Genomic DNA, 20,184 nt, shown 5'->3' with positions numbered 1-20,184 from the left:
GTGAAAATCAGACGTGGAGATGGCCTTACAACACAACAGCAGCTTGGTGGGTGAGGGTATCAGCCCCCTCCTTTCCCCTTCTCTTCCAGCTTCACTTTCGCCTTCCAGTTCTTAACATTCGTATTTTCACTTTTATATTGTCCAAACTGAGTAACATACATATTATGTTACATACTCATAATTAAAATCCCTTGTCCATTCTCAATAGTGTGATCCTAAGGTTGAAAATCAAATAAGTGCTTGCATTACCGTGACTACGGTGGGATGTGCAAAGAAAACGGAATTTCTTACTCTTTGTGACTCATGTGATCTTAATGATGAGCCGTGACCCTCTTGTGTGATTGGGAGAACATTCCCTTGGTGACTAATCATATGTCATTGTGTCCTGGGTCCCCAAGACTGTTCCCCACCTCCAGATCCTGTGATTCAGAAGAAGTTACAGGACTTGGTGTGCAGTCACACATGGCTAAGGTTGATTACAGCAAAAGGATATAAAGCAGAATCAGCAAAGGGAGAGGCTCACGGGAGAAGTCTAGAGGAAAGCACAGGCGGGTCTCCAAGAGTCCTCCCCAGTGGTCACACAGGAGGCCCTTGCTCCCCCGGCAGCCAGTCAGCCAGTGTGACCATGTGTGTGAGGTGTTGTCTCCCGGGAAAGGTCATTAGAGACTCAGTGCCCAGGGATTCTAATGAGGGGTGCTCACGTAGTGACCTTTCTTTGGTGCTTATGAAAACTCCATGCTCACAAGGGAAAGAGGGTTTGGGGCATAAACCACAGTTTGTACAAAGTTTAAGCTCTGCAAAAGCACCGCATCAGTAAGGGAATGGTGGGGACCCTTCCGAAATCCAAGTTCCCACCAAGGGCCAACCTCAGACCTGCTGTAACTCTTCTGTGCAAACTTACTTCCAGTTTAAGTGGTGGCTTTGGGACTAATGATCTGGGGATTCAGACCTTGGCTTCCTTTGAGGTCTGGGTTAAATAGCCTCTGTAGAATGGCTCAGTCCTTTCAGGGAGAGTTCAGCCCCGTAGAATTCCTCTGCTTCCCCAGGTTTTGTCCAGAATAGTGCACATGTACGTGTGTCTGTGTGTGTGTGTGTGTGTGTGTGTGTGTGTGTGTGTGTGCCTGAGACTGTCCACCTCGTTGTGTCTCCCCAACCACTTTTTACCATTCTCCCATTTAATTGATAATTAGGTCAGATACAGAATTTGAGGATGAAAATCTTTCCCTTTGGGCTTTGAAGATACTGCTAAAATTTTATTTATTTATTTTTTATTTTTTATTATTTATTTTTTTCTTCTATTCCTTATTTCCAGAACTTGCAGTGTTGACATACAATTTTAAAATTCTATTTTGATTTTTGTTCTCAAGTAGATGAACTGACCTTTCTGCCTAGAAGATTTTAGGATCTTCTGAAAATTTGCTACTCCAGGTCTTCCTCTGCCCTCTCTCCTGGTTTTCTGGTGTTATTTATTTATTGAGCCCTCAGCCTCCTTGTGGTCTTGCAGGGTCTGAGGCTCATCCTCGGCTGCAGCCTGTTGCACTTTGCCAGAAAAACATGGGTCTGTCTTCTCGACCAGCGCTCTCTTCTGCTCTCGTTGGCGTTATGGGTTTGCTCATCATTAGTGTTGAAGCGTGATTCCAGTGGTGCCTCAGGAGAGACAGGAGGTCACATGTGTGCTCAGCCGAGAAGGCCAGTGGTGACAGGCTGTCCCCAGGTGTGCCGCCACACATTCTACTGCTGCCTCCAAAGACTCTTGCTGACTGTCGTTTGCATGTGTATTTAAAGTCACATGTTAAAATTGCAATGAACTTAAGAAAATTATTTAATCAAATTTTTAAACAATTAAGTGAGGAGACTAAAAAGGTACCAGTTGCATCTTTATTTCCTTCTAATTTTTTTCTTCATAGTCATTTAAATAGTTGTATTCCTGCTTTAATCCAATTTTGTGTTCCTTTCACCAACATGTTGTTAGCAGATAAGAACAATACATTTTAGTTGCTGTGTACTATTTGATTTAGCAGGGCCTGTTTATTTGGCTGTCTTCAGTGATTTAGGCTGTTTCCTGTTTCTTTCTACTCTGTACAGAACATCTGTAAAATACATAGGGCGCTTTCTGTTCTTAGTATTTTGGGCCAGTATAGGTTTCTTGAAATTTAGTCAAAAATTTCAAAGCTTGGCCAGGCACGGTGGCTCACGCCTGTAATCCTAGCATTCTGGGAGGCCAAGGTGGGTGGATCGCTTGAGGTCAGGAGTTCGAGACCAGCCTGAGCAAGAGCGAGACTCCGTCTCTACTAAAAATAGAAAGAAATTAAATGGCCAACTAAAAAAATACATATAGAAAAAATTAGCCAGGCATGGTGACGCATGCCTGTAGTCCCAGCTACTTGGGAGGCTGAGGCAGGAGGATCGCTTAAGCCCAGGAGTTTGAGGTTGCTGTGAGTTAGGCTGACGCCACAGCACTCACTCTAGCCTGGGCAACACAGCAAGACTCTGTCTCAAAAAAAAAAAAAAAAATTTCAAAGCTTCTGATACATATTTCTGGGTTGCTTTCCAAAAGTCGTGCATTACTCAACTCTGATATTTCATTTGAGGTGTTCTTTTCTAAGTACTAGGAAAACTTTTGCTATTATGCAAATTTTTATTTCTTTGACGACTAGGAGAGTTTGCTGAGCACCTCTTCTGTGGCGGGCCCTTCCCTGGGTGCTGGGGGGCTGCAGTGGGCAGAGTAGACCACGGGGACTTTTGTGCAACTCACAGTCCATGGCTGGAACAGGCGGCCGTCGCTCTGTGCCAGGCCGCAGCTCAGGGCATGACAATTGCTGTGAAGCACAGGAAGGCTGGGAGGGCAGGCGGAGAGATGTGGAACAGGGTCAGGGATGGCCTCGTGAATGAGGCAGCATTAAACCAGGGATCTGGGGGAGGCTACAAGTGGAAAATGAACATATTTGGAGCAAAATGCCCACTATAATCTTAGTGTATTTATGAAGATAGTTTTTTGACCTAGCAGATCCCCTGAAAGGGTCTGGAGCACCTTCAGGGTCTGTGGACCACACTTGGAAAATCACTGGACTACACATTGATTTCATTACCATTTTATAATATAAATCGAAAAATTTGAGAAAATGTATGAGGGAATACATATGTGTTACAATCAGTGCATCAAGGATATATTGTTGGTTCTTTTTTCTCCTCAAAGGGTCCGTCTTGCTGGGAAGATGTTTTAATTCCAAACCGAATGAGTGGCCAATGCCAGTCTCCAGACTGCCCTGGGACTACAGCAGTAAGTACCTGGTCAAATTGACTCTTTGTAAAACAAGAAAATGATGGCGTTTCAGTGTTTACTAGGAAATTAGAATGGAGACAGAAATGCCAACTGACTTTTCTTCCATCCACTAATATTCAGCAACAGTGCTGTGCTCTGCAGACACATCGGTGACACTCACCAAAATGCCACCTATGCCCCTGCCTCCAGCCTCTCTGTCCTAGCAGCTTCACCTCTTTCGGCGACTGTGTCGAAATGTGCCAGTTTAAACTCCTTACAAGTGATATTCATGGACTATAAAGAGGCTGACAAAAGGAGGGCCAGTTCAGAGCCTAGTCAAAGAAAAATAACAAAAGTTAATCTTTTTCCTGATGTGGTGATATTTTATATTTATATTCCACATTATTCAAAAATTGCTTTATTTCTTCCTAGCTTTCTTCAGCAGTTTTCTGACATAGTGGACTCTCACAAAATATAGTGTGAGTGATGAGCTTTATGAATGAATTACTACCCTCTTCTTTGCAATCCTTTTTCTCTGTGCAAGCATGTGCCCTATGTTTCACGTAGAATAGATATTTCTTGAACGAGATACTGAACTCTGAATTTATTTTTAAAATAATTTTACTATTATGGTCATGTCTATCATTAGTATGTTGTTACACTTTTTACCTCAAAAATCCCTGGGTCCATCATGATCTGACTGTATGTATTTCCTGAGCTGTAAATACTGTTACGGTGCCAACAGAAATGTCAGTGTTGGTCCCTCAACTGTCAGAGCCAGCTGGCAGGTAACGTCTTCTCTAAGGAACAAAGCCTGTCAACAGCAACAGGTACAGTGTTTGAGCCGGAATCATTAGATGCGCCTTCTCTTCCCAATCTGCTGGGTAGTGCAGGGGTAGCAAGACAGCAGTGAGCAGCAGTAAAACAGATATTCTCCACCAAACTAGGGACAGGGACTAGGGACACATGTTTATTAATGCAAATTCTGAAGAAAGAAATCCTGAAGAAAAATAACGACTTGTATGTCACTCATAGATACCAAGGCCTAATACAGTCCTGCAAGTTTCCTACTGGGATGAAATTAAAGCGTATATATTTTATAGGACAGAATTCTTAAATATAGTCACAGATATATACATGTGTATAAATACAATGTGTATGTTATACCAACATAACATGTAGATTATTAAATATAATTATATATACAGATACATATAATAATATAATTATATACACACAGATATATATCTTCATGCATGTATATAACCATCCGTACAAGCATATATACGTACAGCCATCCACCCATCTATTTTTCCATCCTTGGGTATATGTGACGTTGTGGTCTCCATACCATCTCTACAGTAATGTGAGGTCCTTTGAAAATAGACTTGCTTCCCCGGTGCCCCGAAGCATGCACCTCTGGCGTTGAGACCCGTTTCCCCTTCCAGCATAGCCCAGCAGAATGCCCAGGATGAAATATGATTTACTTACTGTAAGGCCTTTATTTTCAGGAGTCCAGAGCCGAATTAAGTAGTTGGCTCCAGGATAAGGTGACTCATGAGCTGACTGAGGCCATTGCATCTGTCACATACAGACAAAAATCTACACAGCAAGGAAACCCTGCCCAGATGCCCCTCAGGTTCCCTTGGCCAGATTGGGTCACTGCCATGCCTGACTGAGTTGCTGACAAAGGGACGGGGGCTGCCCCAGTGGCACAGGACAATCCGGTTACCTTCTGGGGAGTGTGAGGGAGACAAGAGGCTGCCTTGGGGTGGAGGGGTGTTACTGTGCATCCTCAGTCCCCTCCAGGATGGAGAAGAGGGGTGGCTTCTGCCACAGACCTCACTCAGGCTTCAGGGAAGGTCAGAAGGTGCAGCATTGTCCCTGAAGACTTCGTACACCTGTGGGTCTTGGGGGATCCCCCCACAGCCCGGTGCTCTGGTGCATGGAGTTGCACTGTGACCGAAAGGCTTTCTTCCAAGGGTTACTCTCCTGTTCGCCTCTCAGGCAGGGACACATTTTTCCTGAACAAGGATGCAGAGACAGCTGAAGGAGTTGCCACTGCACTGCAGTCCTGAGACTTTCTCTGGTGTCAGCTCTCAAGTGTGCGTGTCCTGCCTAATGAGTCCCACGTTGGCTGTGCTCATAATCCCCTGGGAGCTTCCTGGTGACAGTGTAGCAGGAGCCACGGCAGAGGGCTTCCTGCACTCACAAGGCTTCTCTCCAGTGTGAACACTGGCAGGTGGATAAGGCTTGGGAGGTTCTTCTTTGGTGTGAATTCTCCGGTGCAGAGTGAGCAGGCGTCCTCCCCCACACTGGCTTCACCCGCGAGGCCTTTCTGCAGTGTGGACTTCCCAGATCCGAAGGAGGTGGAGCTTTGGCTCCAGGCTGCCTCGTCTTCCCTGCATTCAAAAGACCTTTCTTTGCTTAGACCTCTCTAGTGCCAAATGAGGAGGAGATTTTGAAGGAGACTTCCTTGTTGTTGCTACACTTGTAAGGCGTGTTTAGTTCCTCACACTCCTGACACGTAAGGACTTTTCTCCTTTGTGAATTTTCTGGCAGTGAATGAGGATGGCTTCTTCAAGGCCTTTCTGAACACCATGAATTGATAGGTCCAAAGATGCGACTCCCTTGCCTCGGCTGGGTTCAAGCCCTTGCTGTCCAGCACCCAGGCCCCTCATCATGCTCTATTTGGGTGACCACGTGGGGTTGGTGGCCTCGAGTCCCAGTGAGGGCACAAGTGCAAAGTTCTCCAGTGTGTGGCATGGTCGATGCCCATCTGGGCTTGGTTGCGGAGCCCCCTATTCTCCCAGGAGAGCCACCCAACAGTGTGCTCGAAGGTCCTGGGTCCCCGTGCCAGGGTCACCATCTTTACTGCCCTTGTCGGAACCTCAGGCTGGGGGCCTCTGCAGAAGCCACCCACGTAACCTCCCGGGAAGCAGTCCCTGGCCCAGCGGTCAGGTCAGTCTAGTTGTTGTCAACGTCACACCCCTTTAAGTTAAAGATGCATTTGCATTGTCTGGGATAACCATCCAGGAAATTAAAATAAAATACAGAATGTCAAATTGGTAGAGGTGAAAAGTAATGAAGAAAAATAAAGAGAGGGAGAGAGTGAAATACAGGAAAGTGGGACAAATAAGTAGCACTTACACAGAAATGGTGGAAATGACACCATATATAACAGGAATAAGATGAAATGTAAATGCACTAACTGAAGTTTAAAAGACAAGGATTGTTAGGCTAGATTAAAAGAAGAAAATCCAGCTTTATGTAGGTCACAAAAGATAAAACATGTAAACACACAAACATTGAAAGTTAAATGAATGGAAAATGATATTCCAGGCAAGTACTAACTAAGGAAATCTATTGAAACCATTTTAATTGCCTATAAAATAGATTTTTTGGGGGGGAAAAAACATTATCAAAACCTAGGAGGCTTTATTTTGATAAAGTTTCAATAACCCAGAAAGATAAAGCAGTTTAAAACCTGTATGATCTTAGTAATATGGACTCAAAATACATTAAGGAAACATTGTCAGAATTAACACGATACGTGGATAAATTTAACACCATAGTGGGAGAGAGTAACATAACTCTCGGAGGAGTTGAGCGCTCGCACGCTTAGGAAGGATGTGGCAGTTCACACAACCAGTGAACAAATGCCGTCAGGAGAGTTACCCGACAACCCGAGGCTGCTCCTTTTTTTTGAAGCACATATGAAATATTTCAACAACTGATCACATTTTATAAACATTAAGGAATCTAAATATTATGACCAAAAATACAACTGTAGCAACCTCTTGCACATGGACCTTCGAATCAGTGAGTCAATGGAAAGATACAAGTGGAAATATGGGACCAAAAAACAATGGAAACGCACCACATATCAAACATTTTGGTGTGTGGCTAAATTTGTATTTCAACATGAAACTGAGGACCACAAATGCTTATTTTATAAAAGAAAATAGATAAAATTATTTAAACATGTTGTCTAAGAAGGTAGGAAAAGAAATTGTCATATCCATTTTTTTCTCCCGTATCTAGTGAACACTAAATGAATGTTTAAGTAAAGGGATTGAAGGGATTTAAACATTTTAATACCTGTGCCAGTGGCTAGCAGAAATTAAGTGTGCAGTGTGAGAAGCTTAATTCTTTCTCTTAAAGCCATTTTTCTGTCTTGCATTTTCACAATGAGGCTAAATATAATCCATGGCTCCTGGATTTTTCCAGAGTCATTGTGTGGGGTTTGTTTCTTACAAAGTGAGAAAATGGGCATATTTAAGTAGTTTATCATACTTAGATTTGTGCGGTATTGTTAATTTTTGACAGTCTTTTGGACCCTATATATATTCTCATAAAAACTTTAATTTCTATCACTTGGACAAAACATCTGTGTGTTTAAAATTTAAAATAGCAGAGTTCCTTATGTAGTCTCAATATTTATACACATAGAGACAATCTAACTAGATTATTTTAAGTAGCAGTAAAATTTAACCTTGATTTTTCAGAGTATAAATATAAACTTGACCCTAACTATACTTTAGGCAGAGTGATGTGAACCTAATTCAGCTTTACACTAATCACTGTTATTTTAGGAAGGAACATAGCGTTAATTCTGAAAGGCATCTTACCTTTTTATAAAAAGAGTTTAATTTTAGTCAGCTCAAAGGGTAATGTGTATGATTAAAAAGGGAACAAAATCAACTGCAATTTTGTTTATTAGTGAAATTAATTCAACTTTGGATATGGCATAAGACTTTACATTTTTTTAGATAAATCTTCATTTTATATTTTATCTATGGTACTTTAAAAAATGAAGATGCTATTTGTGATTGTATGTTTATTGAGGGATATGAGTTTCTTTTTTATTTGCGCACACATAGGCCCAGTAAAACCCAGAAGTCGTTGTGTCAGAGTATTATTTCTGAATTCTAGATCATAACTTCTAAGAGTGAGTCCCCTGTCATCAGACACTCCTCCATGAAGACCTCTGGCTTCAGTGGTGCTTCCGTGGTCACGAGGCATTTCTTAGCCAACTGTGAGAACGTTGCCTTTCCCTTCACACTGGACAACCGGACAGTAGGGGTTAGGGTAGGGGGATATTCCTTTAGATGAACAAGAGAGAGGATTTAAATGATCTCTCCAAACTAATAAATGACCAAAGTCATTTTATTTTATTCCTGTTGAGGGGTGCTGGTTTCTCCATTTTATAACGTACATTACATATTATATTTTTGACATTTTTGAGAGGTAAGATTTACCTGAAGTTCCATGTAAAATAATATTTTCTTTTTTAGATTATTTGATTTTGACAGGAGTTAAACTCTTTTACATCAAACATTTGTTTTTCTTATCAGAAACAGTAGAGTGGAATTTCTTAAAATAGCTCCAAGATTTATTTCAAATGAAATTAGATACTTAAAACTATCCTCTGAACTGTAATAAATAACATAAACATTAAACTCAGTTTAATAAATGGAGTGTTTTCATCTTACTCAACATGCAATTTATTTCTCACATTTTCCCCATGTTGGGCTAGTATATGTCAACTGGAACATTAGTTTGAATAAAAGTTAATATTCATAGTCTGTATCTCTAATTTCATCTTCTTGGGAGATGTTGGGTAAAACAAAATGAATGGTAAATAAAAGTCTCCTAATACTGAATATTTATAAGTCATTTGCCTATTTTATGTCTAAACGTCTCTTACTAATGTTTTAGTTTGATCAAATCATTATCCTCAAAGAGATCCGTGTCTGTTTTGGTTGTTCTCATTGTTGCTTTAGATTTCATTAGAATCTCACAAAGTGAGACTCAGGATTTCTCAGGATGGTTTCATATATAGACTATATCTTCTTATTTTTTCCAGTATCTAATAATAATGAAAGGTTGGTTTGTTTTTGTTTTTAAGAAAAGATCTTGGATTGACCAAGTATCCCTGAGATAGTCACAAATGACAGTCTTTATGTGCACAGTGTGGGCACCGTGGCTCCATGTTCTGGTGCCCACGCTCCTCTGCACCGTGCAGTAGCCAGTGTCAGCACCAGCACTCCCAGATAGGTGTTTAAACATTCCCAGCCCTTGTGGCTCCCCAGGGGTGTCACCCAGGTCAGAGGGCAGCTGGGTGCTTCCATGTAGGGGAGGGGGATGAAGAGGGAGGTAAAAAGGAAAGGACATAGTTACTCCGCTGTCTTTCTGCCCTGGAGTTCGGCTGAAGATAAATGATTCTCCCTGCCCTCACACTGTTCTCTACAGTCCTATTTCCTTAATTCTAAATAAAATTGAATTGGAAAAGCTTTGAAGTCAAACTCAGATTATGATTGAATGGTGTCTAAGCATGACAAAATGTTCTCTGTTGTCTGACATGCAATTTGGGTGACAAACTAGAAACTTTTCTTAGAGCATTTTTCAAAAACCCAACCAAGTATTCAGACCCAAGGGCAGCTTATTTCCAAACCAAGTTTTGAGTACTTGATAATGAAAAGTTTCTTGTTCTTTTTTGAATTGTTAAGGTTAAAACTAGAAGATAGGTATTTTTATTATGCAATTAACTAAAATTTTGCTAATTTGAATAAAAATAAAAATTTTGTTTATATATGAGAATGAATTAGTCTACTATGAAAAAAGTGTCAATTTTTAAAGCTTCTGCAGAAATTGAGGTAGTTTTTGTAAGAACGTTGGGCTATGTGTGAGGGTCTGAAGCCTAGCTCATTTCTGTTTGGTTTTCCTTTGTCTGTGACATAGCCCCTTTTTTATCTGAGCTCTTTTACAACTTGATGGAAAATTAAATCAACACCTACCTTCTCCGTGTCATTGTTAAAGACTCTTTGTAAACTGTTATATGAAAAAATTAATCTCCAGGGAAAGAAAACCAGGCACCAGAATCAGTGCATGTGTAGCTGAGTATCTACCCATATGAAATAACCAGTATCCACACTGTGGTCACCCAAACATGACCTTGGTTTAGTTTATGATGCCATCTTTCAAGCAAATATACAACTTTCTTAATATATTTTTTAAATATTGAAGATAATTCTTGCCTCCTCATTTCAGGCAATTCCTGGTCTATGTGAATTGTAAGTTGTTTTTTACACTCGATGATCTGTAATTCTCTGTTCCATAGTTTATATCTTATTTTGTATTCAAAGAAAATCATGCATATTACCACAACACTGTTTAAATGTGAGAAATTTGAAGGCTTTTTATTAATCTCAGAGGTTTCAAATGTTTTACTTTTTAATTTTTTGTCTTTCCATAGAATGATTTCAAAGCCAGAAATGTCAGTAAGACATTTAAGGTTCCATTACAGGCTTAGACAAGGGCTCCAGACAACAAAGGAATTTATCATGATTAATCAGAAAAGTGTGCTTCTAGACCACTAGGTTTTAGAGGAGAATATATATTGATCTACTAGAAAAGGTAGCAATAGATATAAAAAAGATCATTTCAAATAGATTTATAAATGAAATTCTGAGAAATGGAGCAAAGAAAGATTAAATGCCACTGTAAACATCTTCGAATGTTTCAATTGGATTGGTAGATTAGACCTAAATGAAAATGTCAGGGATTAGTGCCTGGAGGTCACTGTGAGAGAGCCTCAGTGCAGATACACAGGCGGCTAATGGAGTGAGAAGAACAGAAGGAAGACGAGAGAGTAATGGGGCAAGGGAATGAGGCTGCCTCTCCATCCTTCCAGCAGGTGATGGATGGCTCCGGAGACCGCACTTCATCATGCCTCGGGGCGGTCGTTAAGGAACCACCATCCCTCTTACTTAGGTCATGCGAGCTCAAAAAGTTATCAAAGGCCATGGTAAAATTTGGTTTTTAAGATACATGTGGTTAAAAAAAAAAATCAAAAACCCAGTTCAAGCCAGTTTACCAAATTTGAGATTTAGAATGGAAAATATAGGCATATGGAGACTCCAGTCAAAACTGAGACGATTCCATGTACTGTTGGTCCGCACGTGGTGAAATTCTTCCTTCTACTAATGTTTCTTGGAAAACAAACGTAGTCTGGGACCCTCAGATCATCTGAGCTTCCTAAGGTAGGTAATTAGCATTCTCCTTAATCCTCAGAGTTTGGGAAAATAAACTCAGTGATGATTATCTTACTGGAATATGTTTTATGAGGTAAAGAGAAAATGTTTATGTTTAAAGATTGGAAAAGCAAAGTATAATTTTAAAATTTGCCTCTTCCCATGGAAAGAATGTAGATAATTTCGAGAACACATTGATTTGCTGTGTTAGTCCATGTGCGGAAAACAAAGACTGACCTTCGAGATCCAGGAATCTTGCTGGGGAGAAAAGGCTTCACGGAAACAACTGCCACTGGGATTCCGCAGAGCAGGGGAAGTCCTTGCTGAGCGTCTCTTGTAGGCCAGGCGCAGAAAAGTGAATATTCAACTCACCACCCTCGTAGTGCAGGAAAAGCTCAGAGTAGGGTAAGGCATGTAAGCAAAAGAAGATTCTACCATGACCTCAATGTTGATAAGGATGGATGTGAAGGACGGTACAAGGACTTCACTGTGTGAATAGGGCGGAAGAAAAAAAGCAGATAAGTATGTCATTAACTCCATGAAACAAGCACAAAAAAGTGCTTATGGGGGTTCAGAGAAGGGAAAGTTCCTTAGCAGAGGTGATCAAAGAAGGCTCCCTGGAGGAGGGTAGGGCCTGAGGGTTGGGTGGTGGGACTTCCACAGGTGGTAATAGTGGCAAGATAAAGAGCATTTTGCGAAGTCAAAAATTAAGGGGTAGAATATTAAAGTCCATTCATTCCATGAGTTCCTGTTGGCTGCGTGCAGCTCTGCTTGGCTTCAGTATGCAGATCAGCATCCCTGCTATGACGGAGCCCACCCAGTCCTGACCTGAAGACCTTGGACTTGTTAAAAAGGGAGGTGAAAAAGAAAAGTACAGGATGTCAAGAGAACATGAAACAGGCTGCCTAGGAACTACCCTACTCTAATTTTGACTGGGAAAATTAAGCCTGAGCTAAGATGTGCAGGCCTAGTGAGCCAGAGTGGACAATAGGAAGTGGAGATAATGGCCCAGCAGGAAGGATGCTCTGGGCGGGAGTCCCTGGGGGAGAAAGCAACTGGAATTTGGTGGTGACTGAGAAACAAGAGGTGATGCATTGTTTCCTTTGTGTGTGTTTGTTGATTCTTGTTTTGGTTTGGGATTTATATGCAGAGGACTATTTGTATAATGGAGGTGATCTCACTTCAGTGAAGTTTGGATATCTGGAAGGCTGATGTAGCAGTTGAGCTCCGTGGTGTGGAGTGATGGCATGAGGGGCAAAGAGAGAAGAAGGAAATCTTGAAGGGAACAAAGATAAAATATTATTTTTATATAATTTTTTCTGCCATCCTTGAATCCCTGGCAAAGTGTAAGTAAAGGTAAATGAGAGTTGGCATTTTGCCTTGCCTAAGACTCAAAACACGACATACAAATGAGGCTTTAGTTCAGAACTGGTTAGAAGTGCCACTCTTTCCTTTTATTTATTGAGTCATTAGGAGCAGCCATATGGTTGTCTTCTGTCTTGACTGTTCTCATTTCTCCAGTATGTTCCTCAGTGAGAATCTGCTTAGTTGTTGATTGAAATTCTGTCTTCATTGGCAACTCTGTTATCTATAATGGTCATAAGTGGGTGGTCCAGTATGAAGGATTACTCTTCCTTTTCTTCCTGCCACTGCCTTTTTGTCAACCTTACTGGAAAACCGGGGACTTCTTCTGCCATCACCTTTTCAAAATATTAAAGTGGGAAGAAAATAGGTTACTATGGGAAGTCAAATTCGAGACTATCTGAGAAGCCATCCCTTCTTAAGGATAATTGTGTTGACCACAGCTATATGGTTAGATGGTTTGAGAAGCTGTATTAAGCATTAGGAAGTATGTAACTCCTGCTCTTTCTACATGGGTGTTCATTCACCTCTGTAAATTTCCAGTTGTCCATTGGTAAAACAAAGATTGTGCATCACTTTTGAAATTTCACTAAGCATTTGTGGGGACTCAGGACTCAGTAAAGCTTCCTTGATTTTTAATAATGAAAAATGTTCTGTTGGGATCACATAACTGTGTATACCTGAGGATTTTTCCATCTTATTCAGAAATGTCTATTTTCTTGGATCTCAGTATTGTCATTTTACCCTAGGGTTATCTAATTTATTATTATAATTTCTTACCTGTGTTATAAAAATGAACTATATTAGCAATCAAAGAACCATTTCTCCATGTGCTTCTACCATTTCATTAAAACTTACGCTGATGTTCACAAAATTATAAATGCCACTAAGTGACTTTATGTTAAGCAATCAAAACTCATGTCACTTAGCACAATGTCCAATATATGAAGACCTTTTAGAGAATCAGTTCTAATTTAGTATTTAATAGTGAGTAGTGTTAATTACTGCATACATTTAGATTTGGGCATTTTCTTGACAGAATAATGAAAATGTTTTAAATGCACTCCGTGCTAAGAAGGGCTGTGCTTCAGTCATGTACTTCAGTGATGAAATTGTTTATTGCATTTAAATAAAAGCAAATATGAATGGAGAAGAAAGCATTGTGGGGTTCATTACAGGTGAATGATTACAGCATATGGCTCTATAAGAACAAAGCCACAAAAGTGCACTGGGTTGGAGTTGAGCTAGAGGGGCTTCTTAGCAATGGCTTGTGTTTACTCCTAGGGAACCTGCGGAGTCAACAGAACTTAGAATTAGCGTCAGTAGAATAGGGTACATTGGCCAATGTTGTGGGACTAATTGAACTCCATGAGTAACGAATTCCAAGAGAGCAAATAATAGAAAGGTTATCCAGACCAGAAGATTAATTAGGATACTACAAAGTCACAATTACTACAAATTGGGTTTTATAATCCACTAATGCTGGTTATTATATACTTTTTGAAGTATGTTTCTTTAGAAATCGTGGAATGACCTCATATTGAGAACTATGATTTAGTCTGAATTTGACACATTTTCTAACTATCACAACTGGAATAGCTCCTAAGGAGTCTCTCACAAATATTGCGAATGTCGCTCAGAAAGCAAAGCCAAACTAAACTAAACAACAGTAACAACCTTAGGAATGAGGAGAGCCAATCTCTGTTTAGAAAGAGGGAGGTGGGGGGAATGGGTAGGGAGTGGGGACAGATGGAGTATTAAGATTAATTGAATAGATGGAAGGTAATTACTCTGTTAATCAAATGTTGCTTTGTGGCTAAAGACATGTCAAAGAAAGGCCACAAGCTTGTAAGAACTGCCATCAGTTTGACCAAAAATGTTTACAGGTTCAGGTACTAAAATTTTGCAACTCAAGTCTTGAAGAGACTAACTCATGAGTTACCCAAAACACAAAAGACTTCGTTTATGACCCATGATATTAATTTTTTAATTTATTAATTTATACTCCGGGGGCATCTCTGAGTCCATGGTTTTCATATCTACCTTCTCACATGCATTTCTTTTCTTCCAGCCCTCTGCTCCCTTCCCTTTTCTCATTCTTTTCCTTATCTTCCTCACTCCTCCTCTCTGGGTCAGCTCCCTACTAACTTGGCCTTAATCACAATTAACAAGCTATTCATCCTTGTATGGTTGTTTTTTATGTGTCTTTAATGCACCTCTTATCAAAAGCTGGGTTCTGATTGACCTCCTGTTAGACCTGGGTCAGACTTAATGACTTGTTTCTGAAGAATAGAAAACAGTAGAAGTGATGCTGTGTTACTTTTGAAGCTAGATCATAAAAGGCAAGTAGCATCTAATTTCCTCTCTTTTGGGACACGTGTGCTAACAGCTCTCAACCAACATGCAAGGTACCCACATTCCCTAAGGCTTCCATGCTGGGGAGACATATGGGGAGGCCACGTGGAAATGGAGAGGATGAAGGAGCCCAGGTGCACCAGCACCCAGCAGTTTCAGTCTTACCATCAACAACTGCCTTTTGGGTGGGCAAGTGCGCTTTCAGACAATTCTAGCTCCCAGCTTTTGAGCCTCCCCAGCTCTTGCCAAGTGGAGCAGAGACAAGTAGTCTCCACCAAACTCTGATTAAATCTAGCCGGGCTTAAATTTGTCAGGACAATTAATCTAAAAAAATTTGAACCACTAACATTTGCAGTGGTTTGTTTGCATATCAGTGGGTAACTGGAACGCCTTCCATAGTCTCTGTATGATCATATAATTATACAAAAGACTATACACACTCTGATGTGTATATCTGTCTATCTGGGTGTGGGCACATCTGTGTGTGTATTTGTGTCATTGTTTTATGCTGGTCACTCAAATTAGAAATCAGACATGGATTTGATGATCAAGGCATCAGAGTAGAATTATATGGACATGAGAGTTCATTCAGGCTGGGCTAGAATTATTTGTGTATTTAAAGTATATCTTTACCTTGCATAATATCATATAAACAGTAACAAGCACTTTCAAGTCTACTCCCCCTCTTTTTAGGTACCAAATACACCATTTGGTCAGGCCCAAGGAAGTAAAATGCAGTTAGGTACCTATCAGATGTAATCCTATTGTCTACCTAAGGGTATACCCTGGTCTCTTAGGTTTCTAAGTACTTACTTCTCAAGTCACCGTCAGCAGCATTATTTACAAATTATTTTATTTGAAGGCTTATTTTATGGTAGTCACATTACAAAAGACCAGGCTTAGTAAGTAGCCTAGTAGACAAGAGCTTGGGCAGTAGAGTCAGAGAAACTTGATTTGAACTCTTATTCTGATCCTTACAGGCTGGTGGCCTTGGACAAAATCTTTGCACTCATGAGTTTGCTCATTTGTGAGATGGATATATCAATACCTTTTATACAAGACTCTGGTAAGGATTCAATCTGATAAAGGTGTAAAGTGCTTACTTTAGAGCCTGTCATTGTAAAGGATCAATAAATTGTGGTTATTATCACCATACTTGTTGTTATAATCTGTTGACTTTTACAAGGTTTGATTTCAGAAGATAGCTTTCTGCCACCTCTTCCACAAGGACTATAGTCAATTTACCATAATTCCGGTGTAGTAGATTGCCATTTCTACAAATTACATGTATTCAAATTGATCCAATTGCTCTGACAATAACTCTGTGCCAAACTGTAACATCTGTAGTTTCCTTAAATAAAAATATACTCAATTTGCATTTTATATAATAGATGATTATGACATAGATTAAATTCTGTACCAGCTGATCTGGAGGAAAAAAGTAAGTTAGAATGACTTAAGAAAAGCATTATTATTGGTTTTTATTTATTTATTTTTTTTGAGAACTGTGTGCCAGCATGATTATTGCCGTAATACCACACATTTTTAAATGCCATGCTAGAAATGCAATTTAAAGTTATTATACCTCATTTTCATTGAATTATTTTCAAAATAAATGTTGCGTTTTCTGATTATAAAAACATAATGTTGGCTGAGGAAAATTAGCCAACATACTTTCACATAAAGAAGAGGGTAAAACTCATCTTGAATCGAACCACCTGAAAATATTAATAATCACTGTTAACACTGGATGTATATTCTTCCAGTCTGTTTCCAAAGCATCTGTGTGTGTGTACACATGAACACACACACACTCTCTCTCTCTCTCTCTCGCCTTTTGTATCTCACATATTATTTTATAGCTTGCATCTTTTACTTCATACATTGTGCTCATTGTCCATATCAAGAGATAAGGGTCTACCTGATCATTTTTGGTGACTGACCCTATTCTGTTCTGGTTAAGCAGTCTTCTAAGGAAGAGTATTTACAGCTCTATATTTCACTGTAAAAGCAGCACTTTAGTGATCTTCCTTATGTACATCTCTCTATCTCTACTCACATTTTTAGAATATAACTTGGAAGCAGAATTGCTGAGGCAAAGGTATCTTACATTTAAAGTGTTGGGGTGCTTGGTTCCAAAATTCCTCTGGGACGTTTGCACCAATTCCTGCTCTACCTAGAACTGTATGAGAAGGCAGTTTCTTTGCATCCTTTACCATGAGGTGTTTTCATTCTCTGTAATCTTTGCCAGTTATATAGGAGAAATATGGTGTCTCATGTTGCATTGCCTTTCATATCTAAGAAGCTTGAATTTATTTTCATTATTTATTGCTTGTTATTATGGTTACTTTCTTCTCTTAGAATTGCACATTGTAGATAAACTTTTCTTATAGAAATTGTAAGAAATTATTTCTCATAGTTTGCTTCTTATGAACATTTCAGTCACTTTAATGGTTGGTGCCAAAATCACAATGGCTGAAGTCTATTCCAGCTAAATTTCTGGTACATTCAATCCTATCATTCTAAAAATCATTCTAAACATCCCCATACCAATGATTTATAGGATTTTCCATAGAGCTAATCTAATGTGCTTTCAAACCACTCTCTTTTCTCCGGTCTCCATGTCACCTGTGCCATGTTCCTTTCCTGCCCACTTCACTGTCCCCTGCTACCCTAAGCCGGTAGAAGAGCCACCCTCTTGGCTTTGCTAGCCGCTCCGCATGTGAAAACACCAATGTCCGCTTTTAGGCTACCAGTTCCTAATCCTCCCAAGCAGATGCTACAAGGTGCTGGGGGTGCTGGGCTCTCTGGGGCACTGGGAGAGTCTCCCTCATTCAGTTCACTGCTCCGTCTTGTTGCCAGCGCCCTGAAGCAGTGACGCTTGTGCACATAGCTCCCCGGAGTCTCTAAAAGAAAGCAGCTCCTTCCATTTCTTGTCTACTGCTTATTTCCTAAAGGAAGCTTTCCATCCCCAGAAGTTTCCATGCTCGCCTCCACAGGAGCACACCGCATCTAGGGCCCAGGGCTTCCTTCTTCAAAAGATGTATAATCTGCAAAGATGCACCCCGCAGCTTGTCTTCCCTCTCGCGGCCCCAGACCTCTGCATTTCAGAACATGAGCTTTGCTTTCATTTTGTTTTAACTAAAATTCCCACTTAGATGGTTGACTCAAAACATTGAAATACTTGTTCCAAAGAAGAATTTAAGCCTCCACATTATGGGGGATAGAAAACTGATGGCAATTTTTAAACCGCAGGTTTTCTAGCTTCTACCTATCCAGTTTAAAAAGACACTTTAAAACCATGTTTTAAGTAATGGGGACAGTGGGCAGCCTTGTCTGGTTCCAGTTCTGAGTGGGAATGCTTTCAGTTTTTCCCCGTTCAGTATGATGTTGGCTGTGGGTTTGTCATATATGGCTTGTATCATTTTTAGGTAGGTCCCATTTATGCCTATTTTGTTAAGTGTTCTTATCATAAAAGGGTGTTGAATTTTGTCAAATGCTTTTTCTGCATCTATTGAGAGGATCATATGGTCTTTATTTTTGCTTCTATTTATGTGGTTAATTACATTTATAGATTTTCGTATGTTGAACCACCTCTGCATCTCTGGGATGAAGCCTACTTGGTCGTGATGAATTATTTTTTTAATAAGCACTTAGATACGATTTGCTAGGATTTTATTGAGAATTTTTGCATCTACGTTCATGAGAGAGATTGGTCTGTAGTTGTCCTTTTTTGTTGCATCCTTTCCTGGTTTTGGTATCAATGTTATATTGGCTTGGTAAAATGTGTTGGGGAGAATTCCATCCTTCTCAATATTGAAGAATAGTTCATGTAGGATGGGCACCAGTTCATCTTTGTATGTGTGGTAACATTCAGGTGTGAACCCATCTGGACCAGGGCTTTTCTTTTTGGGAAGGTTTTTTATTGGGGTTTCAATTTCAGTTCTTGATACTGGTCTATTCAAGAATTCTATTTCTTCCTGATTGAGCTTGGGAAGGCTGTGTGTTTCTAAAAATTTGTCCATTTCCTCCTCATTTTCCAATTTGTGTGCATAAAGATTTTTGTAATATTTATAGATGATGTCATGTATCTCTGTGGCATCGGTTGTGATTTCTCCTTTCATGTTCCTGATGGAAGTTATTAAAGATTTTTCTTTTCTGCTCTTGGTTAGTCTAGCCAGTGGTGTGTCTATTTTATTTATCTTTTCAAAGAACCAACTTTTTGTTTTATTAATTTCCCTTATAGTGTTTTTGTTGTCCTTTTCATTTAATTCTGATTTGATCTTAATAATTTCTCGCCTTCTGCTGGGTTTGGGGTCAGTCTGTTCTTCTTTCTCCAGCTCTTTGAGTCTATTCATTAAGTTGTCTATTTGTAAGTTGTCTGTCTTTTTGAAATAGGCATTTATGGAAATGAATTTTCCTCTCAGGACTGCTTTAGCTGCATCCCATAGATTTTGATAAGTTGTGTCACCTTTGTCATTTAATTCAAAGAATGTTTTGATTTCTGACTTAATTTCTTCCTTTACAAAATTGTTATTCAGGAGAAGGTTGTTTAGCTTTCATGACTTTGAGTAAGAATGAGAGTTCCTGTTAGGGTTCATTATTACTTTTATTCCATTGTGATCTGAGAAGATGCATGGTATGATTTCTATTTTTTTTTAATTTTTTAAGACATGCTTTATGTCCTAGGATATGGTGAATCTTAGAGAATGTCCCGTGAGCTGAGGAGAAGAATGTATATTCAGTGGATTTCGGGTAGAATGTCCTGTAGATGTCAGTCAGGCCGATTTGTTCTAGCATTCTGTTTAAGTCATAGTATTGGAAGTCCTTGCGAGAGCTATCAGACAAGAGAACAGAATCAAGGGTGTCCAAATAGGGACAGAAGAGATCAAACTCTCACTCTTCACTGATGACATGATGTTGTATCTGGAAAACCCCAAGGACTCAACCAAGAGACTCCTGGAATTAATTAATGAATTCAGTAAAGTCTCAGGTTACAAAATCAATACACACAAATCAGAGGCATTCATATATGCCAATAACATTCAATTGGAGAACCAAATTAAGAACTCAATACCTTTCAAAATAGCAACAAAGAAAATAAAATATCTAGGAATATATTTAACTAAAGAGGTAAAGGACCTCTATAAAGAGAACTATGAAACGCTA

At 39.7% G+C, this 20,184-nt stretch overlaps 1 protein-coding gene across 1 annotated transcript in view; it reads left to right on the top strand.

Annotated features, from left to right (window-relative positions):
• The window catches only part of PRKN (parkin RBR E3 ubiquitin protein ligase), a 1,113,312-nt gene that overhangs the window by 549,187 nt on the left and 543,941 nt on the right, over window positions 1-20,184 (top strand). Inside the window, exon 5 of the mRNA XM_045544705.1 lies at window positions 3,197-3,280. Within this exon, the coding sequence (XP_045400661.1) occupies window positions 3,197-3,280 (84 nt within the window). The remainder of the gene's footprint in view (window positions 1-3,196; window positions 3,281-20,184) is intronic.

The sequence above is a fragment of the Lemur catta genome, chromosome 2, assembly GCF_020740605.2.
Source record: "Lemur catta isolate mLemCat1 chromosome 2, mLemCat1.pri, whole genome shotgun sequence".
Taxonomy (NCBI): domain Eukaryota; kingdom Metazoa; phylum Chordata; class Mammalia; order Primates; family Lemuridae; genus Lemur; species Lemur catta.
The sequence above is the reverse complement of the archived record's forward strand: the minus strand, read 5'-3'. Positions and strand labels throughout refer to the sequence as shown.